We start from the raw sequence: 12340 nt of genomic DNA on the forward strand, positions 1-12340 counted from the left end.
TGGTGGATGGATCGAAGGATAGTTGGTATGTGGAAAACGTGTAGGCTCTTACTGCTGTATACAAGGTATCCCTAGACTAGTGTTTCAAATATCACACCAACCACAGTAACAGAAGCCCTGACCGATGGGTACTCCGTCTGCACCAGAGCTAAGCCACTTTATTACGTGCCCTTCACGTACTTGTCCCAGCAGTCCTGTGAGGGACCCCAGCAATTCGCTCCATTCTGCAGCTGAGGCACCAGGACGTGAACACTTGGATTCACATGCTCGAGGCCGCAGAGTCGGCGGTAGAACCAAAGTCCACTGGATTTGACCTCAGCGACCTTTGGTCTCACAGCCCCAAGTCAGTTTAACTCTGCCATGATTACTGAGCCCCACTGGGTACGACAGACATGGAGACAGGAACACCTCTTTCAGCTAATTTACCCCCCGCTGGAGAGCAGTCGGTAGCGTTCCCGGGATGCCACCTGCTTGCGGGCCATCCCGTCGCCTCTCCGGGCCTGTTCATTGCTGGTACCCAGTTTCACTGAGAATCGACAGAGGCTGCTCAGGGCACAGAACCCATGTGGACATCGGGCTTTTGAAAAAAAAAATCCCGTATCTCTACACCAGCTGTGCCGGGGAAGCCAGCACCACGTTGTACGATGAAGAAACTCGGGCCCCACGAGGTGCAGACTCGCAGTGGAGCCCCGGCCCGACCCTCGCGGGCCGTTTGCTCTGCACTCGGGCTGCCTGTCCCGCGACCCCATCCCTGCTGTGGGAGGGCTCCAGGGGTGAGCTATTTAGAGCACATAAAACCTATATGTTCTGGACGCACAAAGGAGGCATTTGTGCGCGATGGGTGGGTTGATAAGATTCGTTTGTGGAAAAGTTTTAAAGATGTCTCTGCCAGTAGCCTGGCGGGCGGCCGCATGCCTCTCATAGATGCAGAATTTCTGCCACAGCACATCCACGGGCCACAACCATGGGCCTTTTTGTTTCCATCGCCCTCCCTGGTGACCCCGAGCACGGGGAGCCAAGGACAGAAGTATTCCACAAACAAGGAGGGTCCTCTCAGCCCTGGCCTACACTGGCACATTCCACGGCCCCACCCGCCCAAGGGCCCCGAGGGCTCCTCTGCGGAGAGGGGCTGGGCCGCTGGGACGGGGACACACAGGCACTCACAGCGCCCCTGTTCCTTAAAGCGGGTGGTCAGCCACGTTGTGGCAGCTTGAGGTCCTGTCCGTGCCGGGCCTGTGGCGTGGCCTCAGAAGGCTGCCCCTCGCAGGAAGGGGATCCCTCCTGCCTTCGTCTCTGGGATGGGAGTTGGGGGCTTGGTCACGAGCACCGGTTCCCAGGTCGCGGTCCGCACCACAGCGCCTGCGGGCCTTTGTCTGCCGCCAGTCCCTGGCCTTCCCGCGGGGGCTCTTGGTTTGAGCTTAATCAGAGCCCGGCGGAGCCACAGGCTTGGTGGTCAGTGCGGTCCTCTGGCCCCCCCCCCCACAATGGGCGGGGGCTGGTCCACATGCAGACCGGGCAGGATGCTTCTCCTGGGGCCTCCCACGTCAGGGACACACCTGCGTGCCCCATGTTAACGTCACTTAGGAAGAGGGCACTTCCGGCTGGAGGTGGAGGAGGGCACATTGCCCCTACCTCCAGAGCCCCGCCCCCCATCTCAGCCTCTCAGGCCTTAGGCGAGGAAGCAGGGGCTCCCAGCGACTCCGTTCCCGGGAAGGCTGCCTGGCCCCGCTTGGAGGCGGGTAGGGGTGAGGTGGGGCAGCCAGGCCTGTACCTGTTATTCCCAGCATCTGCTTCCAAGCACCTGCCATGAAACATCGCGTGCCCTTCACACACGCGTGGGTTTTATTTCTGCACTTGGCTGTAGAGGGTCTGAGGAGCTCTACGTCCGCCTCTCGGCTGTCAGGGTGCTCTTAGCTTCATGGGTCCTCGTTAGGACTCCAAGGAGAGTCCGCCATCTAGACTCTCGCGGTGGGACCGGCTGGTGGTGGGACACCGCAGGGGGTCCCGCACCTCCAGGCCCAGAGTGGCGAGGCAAAGAAAAAAAAAATTTAAACAAGCAACAACAACCAAAACACCACCCTTAAGGAAAAGCAACCTGGAGGTTTTGTTCCGGTAATGACTGATTTCATACTTTGAGTGAAAATGCGACTGTAGCCCAGCCTCAGGTCTAAGCAAAGGGAACGGTGTCTGCCTCCTGGTTCTTTCCTGCAATCTGCGCTTGGGGGAATTGGAGCCCCAGGAGCTGGCGTTCTGAGCGGTTATCGATGGGCTGGCTGGGAGAGGATGGGCGCGGGAGGCCAGAGGGGCCGGACGGGCAGGGCTCAGTCGGCGGGCGGACAGGCGTGCTCCCGGGGGCCGTGGGCTCATCTGCAAAGCTGCCTTCCCTAAAAGTCCCGAACAGAGAGATCCACACCGCCTGCCACCAACAGAAGTGAACAGAGGATCAGAATTTAACAAGACCCGTGGAGGAGAGTTAATGATGTTGCTTCAGTTCAAGCCCTGTGTTTCCGGACGGTTTTCCCCAGGCCGTACAAGGCAGGGCCACCTTCTATTGGTTGGGGCTCTTCTGCAAAGGCTCGAAGTATTAGGTAGCTTTTCCTGAGCCCCTTACAGCCATCTCTGCATCTCAAGACCTTTTAGCCTGAGAAGTCCCTTGTGTGACTTCAGCTCATCCGCTCTGAAGGACGTGAACTTGGCGTGTGAATTTGGGTAGGCTTGCCCTTGCTTGCCTATGGCAACTCGTCCCAGGAAGAGAGGACCCGAAATCAGGTCGGTTGTGGTTCTCTAGATTGCACAGTGGCTTTAATAGTCTCAGGAATCTCTAACGTACCCGATGAGGAAAAGCTGTGGGGAAGAAAGTACAAGTTAAAAAAGCGTGAGTTTAAAAACGAGAAACCAAAGACCCAGTAATTGAAGATTTCCTCCATTGTGTGGATTCCATAATGATGGGCGTTAATCTGTCATGCTGCTGCTTTGAGTTAGGAACGAAGGACTAGCCTGGACAATTACCAAAAACAGGACACATTGGTGCATTTGGATATACGGACCTATGTGGGGATAATACTTCCCAAAGGGACCATAAGCTAGAAAACCAGATTGCAAATCACTTAGGAGAAAACCGTCCAGTGTACCAGGACAAGGGCGCATACAGCGCCTCTGAATTCTGCCATTGTGTATTTAGATGAAAGTCACCAAGTGTCCCCATCGCTGTGCGGATGCACTCTCCGGCCCCGGAAGGTGACTGAGCCCCATTGAGAACCTCCTCCGTGCGGGGTCCCTGCCTTGTCGCAGGTGCTGCAGGGTTGTCCGCGGTGCACAATAAAGGACAGCATGGTGATGCCGACTGCTGTCTGGGCATCGGGGAACGTGCGTTTTTAGCTGCTTGTCTTTTCTTTATGAATCTCACCATTTCGTTAGTTGTCTGTACTGCAGGCCCCACGGAAGCCGCGGAGGAAGAGATTCCGCAAGGCCTCCTGTAGGGTCTCCGAGACCCCGTCCGGGTCCGGTCTGTGTCCGGGGCCCCCACAAGGAGGGGGTGCGGATAGGAAGCGGGGAACCTGTGTTTTTCAGCCAGGAAAAATCCTAGTTCCTTGGGTGAAAACACCCTGTGATGGAGGACAGACTCATCAAATCAGTTCAGCTGTGGCTTTGTGGTTGTTTGCTCACTTATGGGAACTTAAAACACCTCAAACAAGCCTGACCTGTACTCTGTGCTATAGACCTGACCAGATCTCCCCCCAGGACAGGTGCTTTTCTTCTTTTTAAGTTTATTTATTTATTTTGAGAGAGACACAGCGTGAGCAGGGGAGGGGCAGAGAGACAGAGAGAGAGAGAGAGAGAGAGAGAGAGAGAGAGAGTCCCAAGCAGGCTCCTCACTGCCAGTGCAGAGCCTGATGTGGGGATCGCACCCACAAACTTTGAGATCGTGACCTGAGCCAAAACCAAGAGTTGGTCACTTAACCAGCTGAGCCACCTGGGTGCCCCAGGACAGGTGCTTTTAAAACCAAGGTAAGAAGATGCACGAAATCAGTTCAGTCTGATCCCGCAAAATGAATGCACAAATTTTATTTTCTGCCCAAACAGTTGATGGATGTCGTGTAGAAAAAATACAGACGGAGGGGTGGCTCACAAAAGCCCCTCTGTGGGGAAAATTGTAGCGGTTGCCCCACGTGGAGCCCATGCAACTTGTGGGGTTTGGGCCGTTTGCAGCGAGCAGGGGGTGGGGAGTTGGATCTGAATTTCAGGTCTGGGGCAGACCCCGGGCTTCCTAATGCTTTCCCAGCCTTGACCTCTCCAGGAGGCCGCTCACCGGGGCTGGGCTCAAGGCCTCCGCCTGGGGTGGAGATAGGAGTGTGCGTATGTAAAATAAGCCAACAGCGGTGGTTTGGGTGGGATGAGCGTATAGGGCGCGTTTTTAAGTTCAGTGTTGGCAAAACCTCTCATCACCTCAGCCCCACAGACTCAGCACGCAGGGGGGTGCACCTTCTCAAGCCAACCCAAAGGGGCGAAAAACGCCGAGCCCCAGCCCAACGACGGCGGGAAAGGGCCCGATACACAGCGGGCCTAGGATGCTCGGCGTCTCCGAGACTAAGCTCTCCTCCCAGAGACTGTGGTCCGTGAGGGGAGGCAGGGAGCGGAGGGGCGGGAGGGGGGAGGGGACGTGCCATCGCCACACGGTGAGCCGAGGTGTCCTCAGAATGACCGACTGGGCACTTCGCCCGACCTGTTAAAAAAGCAGAATCGGGTGCCATCCCGTGCGTCCCGACTCGTGGGGTCTGGGGCGTGCCTGGACATCTGTATTTTTTCTCATGCGCGTGCACACGCGGGCGGTTCTGATGGAACTTATTCATGAGCTGTGATTCCCACGGGTGTGGTGGAGTAGAACAGACGAGGTATGTTCCACGTTAAATGCAGTGATACTTAAATACAGGACGATATGCACTTCGTCCTCAGTTTTATCCGAGCCCATCCTAGGAATATCGGGCTCTGGTTCGGGGGGAGCAGGGGACGTGCAGGGAGGCACCTCCGCGTACGCCTGCACAGCTCCCGGAGCCCAGGGTGCACTGAGCCCGCGGGGTGCCTCCGGCGGGTCTCCTGTTTGCAGGTGGGGGCGCTGGCGGAGCTGCTCGCTCGGGACGGGCGGCTTTCTGTGAGGTCCCTCTGCCGTCCTACGCCTGTCCCTCTCCGTTCAGCAGCTGTGACCCACACGTGGCTTAGCGGTCAAGTGTGTGCAGTTAAATTCTCCCTGTAGAGGCAAGAGCCCAGCTGCAGGTAAGGCCCGTCGGGGCGTCGGGGCCGGAAGAGACCCTGAGCGAGGCCCGGAGCCGTGGTGTTCCGATCGTACACCTGGAATTAACACCGCGTCCTCCAGTGAGTCCTACTTAGCTTCCCTACGTGTCTGTTTCCTCATGTGAGTAAAAGCGCTTCTAGAACTACCTGCTTGTTAGGGTTGTTGGTAATGCGTACAAGACGCCCAGTGCGGTCAGCCAAGGCCTCCCGTCCCGGGCTCTCTGGGGACAGCCACACGTACGGGAGCAGCCGCCCTGGGTGAAAACTCAGCTCGCCAAACCCTAGCGCGTGCTGCTGAAAGGGGCCTGCAGGTATCTGAGGCAAGAACGTAGCTATATCGTCCCACGTCATCACCACAGACGCCCAGTTCAGCGACCGGCCCGAAGCCGTCGTCCGGTCGGAGAGGTTGAGGCTGGTCTGCAGGGTCCTTCTCCTCTGCGCCCTGCAGACCTCGGGCCCTCGCTGGCCCTGACTCCGGATACTGCTGTCCACAGCATGCGGCGATGGCAGTCTCTCTGTTGTCCACGGGCTCAGCCGCGGTCCAGCGGTCCCAGAGCTCGTCAGGTGCGTCCCACTCAGTGAACCATGGACATCCGAGCAATCAGGCCTGACGCACAAACTTGGATTTGGACTTGATGAAAGAATAGAGCCGGGAGACTGAATTCCTTATGCTGGTACCTCAGAGCCACGCTGACGGGTTACATTTAGACTATTACAAACCCTTTGCGTAGCCGGAAAGAGTCAGACGATACAACTGAAATTCGTTCCCAAGCCAGAGCTTAGACCTGCTGCAGGGCCTTTCAGGACCGAAGGGAAATCTTCACTTAAAAATAAGCATATAAGAAAACAGTTTAACAGCAGCGATGCCAATGGCGAAGTTCTAGCAAAGAAGAGGTGGGGATTTGACTTCTTTCCTCTGGGAGGAATGGCCCAGCTCACACCGGCATGGCTGTGATCTTGCTGGGCACCTAGTGCCAACCACGCACCGCATGGGATGCGCAGAGATCAAACAACACGGGGGGCACACGTGTGGGACACGGTGGAGGGCAAACGGAAGAGCACGCGGGCGAGTCTGTCCTTGGTGCACATGACATTGGGGGGCAAGTAAGGTCATGTACTGTGAAACCTTGTACGGTCCTTCCAGCAGCCCTGGGTACAGTGTGGGATCCCACCAGAGAAGCCCACGGCCTTGGGACCAGCGGTGATGGAGAAGAAAAAACCCCAGCATAAGGTGGCAGAAAAAAAAAAAAGAGGAAGAAGAAAAAAGAAGAAGATGGTTGCAGTCAGTCAAATAAGAAGTCACCCAGGGGGGCCGGACTGAGGACACCCCGCCTGGGAAGGAGCCAGACACACAGGGATCAGCGGGACCACTGGGACCTTCAGCTGGAGACTTGCTGTGGTTAGGACGTCTGAGTTTCTTTGAACAATAAACACCGCCTCCCCCAAAATCACCCTCCGGTTGGGTGGGTGTCTCTGTTCCAGAAACCACTGTCGAGTGAGCGACGTCTCTGTTTCTCAGAGATGTTCCAGGAACCCATTCTGTGATTTTCACAGCATTACTTTCAAAGGTCCGTCTCCCCTCCGAAGCTTTCTGGGGGCCATTCTAGCATTTAGATGAGGTGGGCTTTAAAAAAAAAAAAAGTTTTATTGCGAATTCGCGTAGAATTTGAACAACAATAGAGCATTGTAAGTGCATGTTCTGGTAGAATCAGGTCCATGGCTCACAAATTGTGCCCTAAATCGCTATGCTCCATGCTTCGAGTCTCAATAAAAAGACTACATTGGGCTGTAATTCGATGAAAGCTGATATTAATTGACAAATTAAAACTGCATTTGTCCCTACCCAAAATGCTGCACATCACAGATTTCAGTGTCCCCGTGCCCCTTGTGTGCTCAGAGAAGCCACTTTCAGGACAGGAACGCCTTCTCTGTGCCCTCACAAACAGCCGTATTCAGGGACACAAGGCCCAACTGTTACACAAATATTAGTATTCAGATGCGCTTGTGTTTTGTTAATGTGTTTAAGTATGTACAATATAGCTTTTGTTTCTCTCCCGCATTTGCATTAATTTATATTAGCCACAGATTATAAGGCACAGCTAGAAAATCAGACTCTATTTCTGTGGCAACCTATAAATTAGCATCCCATCCTGTGAAAATCTACAGCTTTGTGCGGCCCTAGGATTCTGTACGTTGCTTTTTCATGTTGCTACTGTGCCGCGAGCCATTTAGTACATTTAGTACATACGTTGTAAAAATACTTGTGTTGCTCCCTAGCTGAATTTCATCAGGGGTCCCGAAGGACGTGCCATACTCTAAGGGACGTATTTCTGAGGCTTCGGGCACAGCTGACCCTGCGTGCTGTCTCCTAGGAGCCTGGATAAGGTCACGGGGATCCCGGGTTCCGGGCTCTGCCTTGTACTTTGTCACTGGCAACCACAGAGCACGGACGTGGGGCGTGAGGTTCTCTACTTTGGAAGTACAGGTCAAGAAACTGTGTGATGAGTATCATTCACGGGACCGTCTCCTGACGGCCGGGATTTTGTTGAAAGAGAGTGGAATCGTTCGCCTTCTGTTTCTGATGTGTTTGTGAAAGTATGTGTCGTGTAGATGCACAAACATCCTCAAATACTCCCTCCATCTCTCCCGTGGGCGGCATCCCCCCCCCCCCACCTGTGCACCTGCAGACCCAGCCCCTTCTTCCTGCCGCCTGCGCACTGGGTGCCCTCCCCTCCGCTTCGGCACCCCCGCCCGGGCCCACCCATCCCATCCCTCGAGGGGCCTCCCTGAAGCCCCTGCTCCCGCCCTGTGGTCTCCGTATCAGCAGCTGACACGAAATTGTACGTTATGTTGGTGTCCTGTGGCCGAAGGGCAAACCGCCACGCGCTGGGTGGTTTCAAACAACGGGAATTTCCACGCTCACGTTCTGGAGGCTGGAGATCCGAACTCAGCGTGTCCGCGGGGCTGTGCCGTGGCTGCCGGCTTAGGGGAGGGTGGGCGCCAGGTCTCTGACCGGCCGGTGCTCCCGCATCACTCCGGTCCCCGCCCCCATCTTCACGTGGCCTCTTCTTCCCGGTGTGGCCGTGTCTGGATGCAGAGCCCCCTCTTTCTGCGAGGACAACAGCCATTGGTCAAGCCCACCCTCCTCCAGTAGGGCCTCATCTTACGTTGGTGTCTACAAACGACCCTGTTCTGAAAAAGCTCGTGTTCACAGCTACTGGGGTTTAGGGTGGGGACCCGCCTTTTTGGGGGGGCCCTTTAATTCATGGCACTCATTTTCATCAGTGTTCCTGAGACAAGGACCGGATGTTCATCACTGCAAACCAGGCGCCTGGCACAGTGCACCCCGCTTACTAGGTCCTCAGCAAATAATGGCTGGGTGGCTGGGTGGCCGGGTGGGTAGATGGCCGGGGTGGCTGGGCGGGTGGCTGGGGAGCTGGTGGTGGGCGGGAGGGAGGGTGAGTGCCTGGATGGGTGGCGGGGAGCTGGGTGGGGAGCCGGGTGGATGGTCCGTGGGCGGATTGGCGGGTGGGTAGAGAGGCAGGTGGCCAAACAGACGATGGATGCTGCCGTTGGGTAAATGACGGTGAGCAGATTAGTGGGTGGTTGAAGGAAGGAGAGTATTATAAGGAAGCGTGAAGAAACCCACATTTTCTATAGATAAGTAACAAAAGGTGGAGTGGGCTGGAGTGGACGTGCACTTAAACCTAACCTACAACTTGAGAGGAAAGTGGATGCGTTGCCATTCTGGGAGGAAACGCTGCGTTCGTGTGTGCGCACAAAGCTATGAGATGGTGGGATCCCACTTGAAGTCCGCCGTTCCCGCTTCGAACTTTACAGTCGTGGCCACTTAGAGAAGAGAGGCCAAATGAAAATGTCCTGAATAAGCAGTTCTCTAGTGCAACAGGCCTCTTGTGGAATCTCAAACTGAAGAATTCTAAATGCCCCATTTCTTTAAGGCATGAATTGCGAAAAGATGTGGGAAGTTCCATGTTTATCAAGAATGCTAAAAATACCTTTGGTCAAATAAATGCTCCCGGACACGTTTAGCTTATGCACCAGTGGAATTTTCGAGATTCAACGTCCCACTAAGGTGCCTGCGGTGCTGGCCTCTCCAGACGCGGCAGGGCGGCGCCCAAGGGGGATTGGCCACGTCGGCAGGAAGCGGGGGTGCTCTCTATGTGGGGTGCCAGATCTCGAGCCAGCGAGGCAAGTCCCGGGGCCCGAGAGCGGCAGGTAGGGTGCTCGCTCGGTCCAGGTTGGGTCCTGCCCGAGCGACGTGGGGTTGCCGTGCAGCTCGATGGCCCCTCGCGCGTCCCGTGGGTTCGGTAGGACACTAGCCCTGGAAGAAAGCGTCATTGTCCCCCGCTCCGCTTTGCACGGCCCGCATTCATATCTCACTGTTGTTTGCAGGGGAGGCAGATGTGGAGCAGAACAATGGGGCCCCCTCTCAGGACACGGCGGTGACAGACTCCAAGCGCACAGCGGACCCAAAGAATGCCTGGCAGGACGCCAACCCAGCTGACCCAGGGGGCCGCCCCCACTTGATCCGCCTCTTTTCCCGAGATGCCCCCGGGAGGGAGGACAACACCTTCAAAGACCGGCCCTCGGAGTCAGACGAGCTCCAGACCATCCAAGAGGACAGCACGGCCACTCCCAAGGGCCTCGATGTGATGGCGTCACAGAAAAGACCCTCCCAGCGGCACGGCTCCAAGTACCTGGCATCCGCCAGTGCCATGGATCACGCCAGGCACGGCTTCCTCCCGAGGCACAGAGACACGGGCATCCTTGACTCCCTCGGGCGCTTCTTTGGCGGTGACAGGGGTGTGCCCAAGCGGGGCTCAGGCAAGGTGAGCTCTGAGGAGTAACAGGGGTGCACAGAACGTGTGTCCGCTGTAGTTGACAAGGAGAAGGAAGGAAAGTGTGCAGGTGAGCTAAGCCGTAGGGGAGATGCTGGTGCGGCCCCTCTGCTTTCCACCTGCCGTCCTTGCTGGACGTGCCCCCCGGCCGCGGGAGGGGCCGGGGGGCCGCCTGCCGTGTTGGCGCACAGCTCAGCCTCTTTCCCCTCCTCCCAAGGGATGCCATCGGGATGTGGCCCAGGGCCGCAAGAACGTTCCGAATCGGGCATCTCTAGGGTGGCCTGGTGTGGGCACTGCAGCAAGGGCACCGCGTTCTCGGCTCTTTGGTGGCTCATGCTTGGGGGCTTCGTGGCTGCTTTGCCTCCCGCACCCCCGCTTTCAGGTTCGACATTGGGTCGTGCTTGTTTTGCCTGGAGTCCGCACTGCTAGCTTCGCGTTGTCCTGCAACAATAATGCGATTGAGGACTTTCGCACAAAGCCGAGATTTAAATTCGCCTTGAGCAGATTTTGTCTTTTGTCTGAGTTATTTTGGGGGCAAGGGGGGGGGGGGGGGGGGAGGGTTGAGTGTGCCTATGAATCACAACTGTATTATTATTCTGTTATTCCATTAGGCTGAATCTAGAGTCTGTGAAGTTTCATTATTTAAATGTTCTGTAGATGAGAATTGTATCACGAGACAAAAGGCCCCCATTATACTCCCGTGTCCAGCGGTGGCTTCTGGACTGGATTGTCACTGGGTCATCCGTGCTCATGTTTCATCCAAGAGCCACATCCCAAGTGGCTTTCCCATAGCAGACACATAGCACGTCACATGCCTTTTTGGGGTGGCGCATAGCTGAGCATTTCGGAAGGAGAGGGTGTTTTCAAAGAAGCCCAGGTTTACTGGCCGGGCACACAGAACTCACACGCCGTAGGTCTTGCTCTGGCTGTGTATGGTTCTTATTCTGAACTCGGTCTTGGGAACGTCAAGAGGCTTTTGGGTAAAGTGTGGAGCAGGGACCCCGACCTGCGGTTTCTAAAAGAGCTTCTAAAAGTTGCTCTCATCTCTAACGACAATTCTTAAAACGACTGATGATCGTGAAATGGTCGCGCGCGAACCACGCGGTCAGTTTCGCTGCACACGCGGGGCCCCGGGCGCTGCTGATGTCTCCGGTACCTGCCCCGAGGCGAGGCCGCTCATGTGGCTCTTGTCACGCCTTCTTGGGACTAACACTTGGTACATCCTGCGTGCTGACGGAGTTCGTCTTCTGCTTGGTTCTTTGAGTGTCTGTGTTTGGAGACGTGCGCTCTTACTCTGGGGCAGTCTCGCGTCACCCTAAAGTGTCGGTCCCCTGATCTGTTTCGAATGCTGGTTTCTGTCCGAGGTGCTTTCTCGAGCACAGCTGTCCGACCACACCAGGTTCTGGCTGCCCAATGAAGCCTTGCTATGATGCTAAGCACGCCGTATGCATGCAGCCACTCTGGAGCCATAAGCTTCTCTGCTGAACTCAAGGAACAGGAAAAAATGTATTTGAAGTGTGCAGAAAAGATTAAATGGCTATATAGCATATATTATAAAACAAACTTCATTTCAGTGCTTGTGGCTTCAATGAAAATAAAATTGTGAATGCATTTATATCAACCATTGTGACTCTATTTCCGAATGATGTATATGTGTGTGTGTGTGAGTGTGTGTGTGTGTGCACGCATACACGTTTTTCTTCCTTTATGTAGGATCACAACCTTTATTGCTTTAAGGCTCTCCTCCTCTTTAATACTTTCAAAGAAAAGATTCAGCTCAGAAGTAGGCCTCAGCTTTGCAAAATAGGGTTGCTAGATTATCAAGGACCCAGAGAAATGACAATATTTCCACAGGATTTTAAAAACAAAAAACAATGTTTAAATAATTGTGTTAGAGTTTCTGAAGTGTCAGCCCTGTTCACTGCTGAATGTTGAATAAAGAAGGTTTAAAAATGAACAGCCTTGCCTTTTGATGCCGGAGAAAAAGTTGGGAGTTTGGGTGTGTATACTCACACGAGTGCTTACCAGGCACACCGGCAGGAAAGCAGTGTGTTTTCAACACCCCTGTTTTATTGCGGCCTCTGTTTGCTTTTAAACACTGCAGATGTACACTTAATCACTCTCCACCCAGGCACACCCCCACGATGGCCCTAGGATTCTGGGGTCCTTACTGGCCTGGGCTGCCGAGGGGT

General features: G+C 55.2%; 1 protein-coding gene across 11 annotated transcripts in view; it reads left to right on the top strand.

Annotated features, from left to right (window-relative positions):
- Positions 1 to 12340, top strand: part of MBP (myelin basic protein) — a 116175-nt gene that overhangs the window by 73737 nt on the left and 30098 nt on the right. For all 11 annotated transcript variants that reach the window (XR_007455209.1, XM_049619278.1, XM_049619279.1 and 8 more), the window contains one exon: positions 9703 to 10139. Coding sequence is in view for 10 of the 11 variants with exons in the window: in XM_049619278.1 (XP_049475235.1) it covers positions 9703 to 10139 (437 nt within the window). In the remaining variant the exon portion in view is untranslated. The remainder of the gene's footprint in view (positions 1 to 9702; positions 10140 to 12340) is intronic.

The sequence above is a fragment of the Panthera uncia genome (genome assembly GCF_023721935.1).
Source record: "Panthera uncia isolate 11264 chromosome D3 unlocalized genomic scaffold, Puncia_PCG_1.0 HiC_scaffold_8, whole genome shotgun sequence".
Taxonomy (NCBI): Eukaryota; Metazoa; Chordata; class Mammalia; order Carnivora; family Felidae; genus Panthera; species Panthera uncia.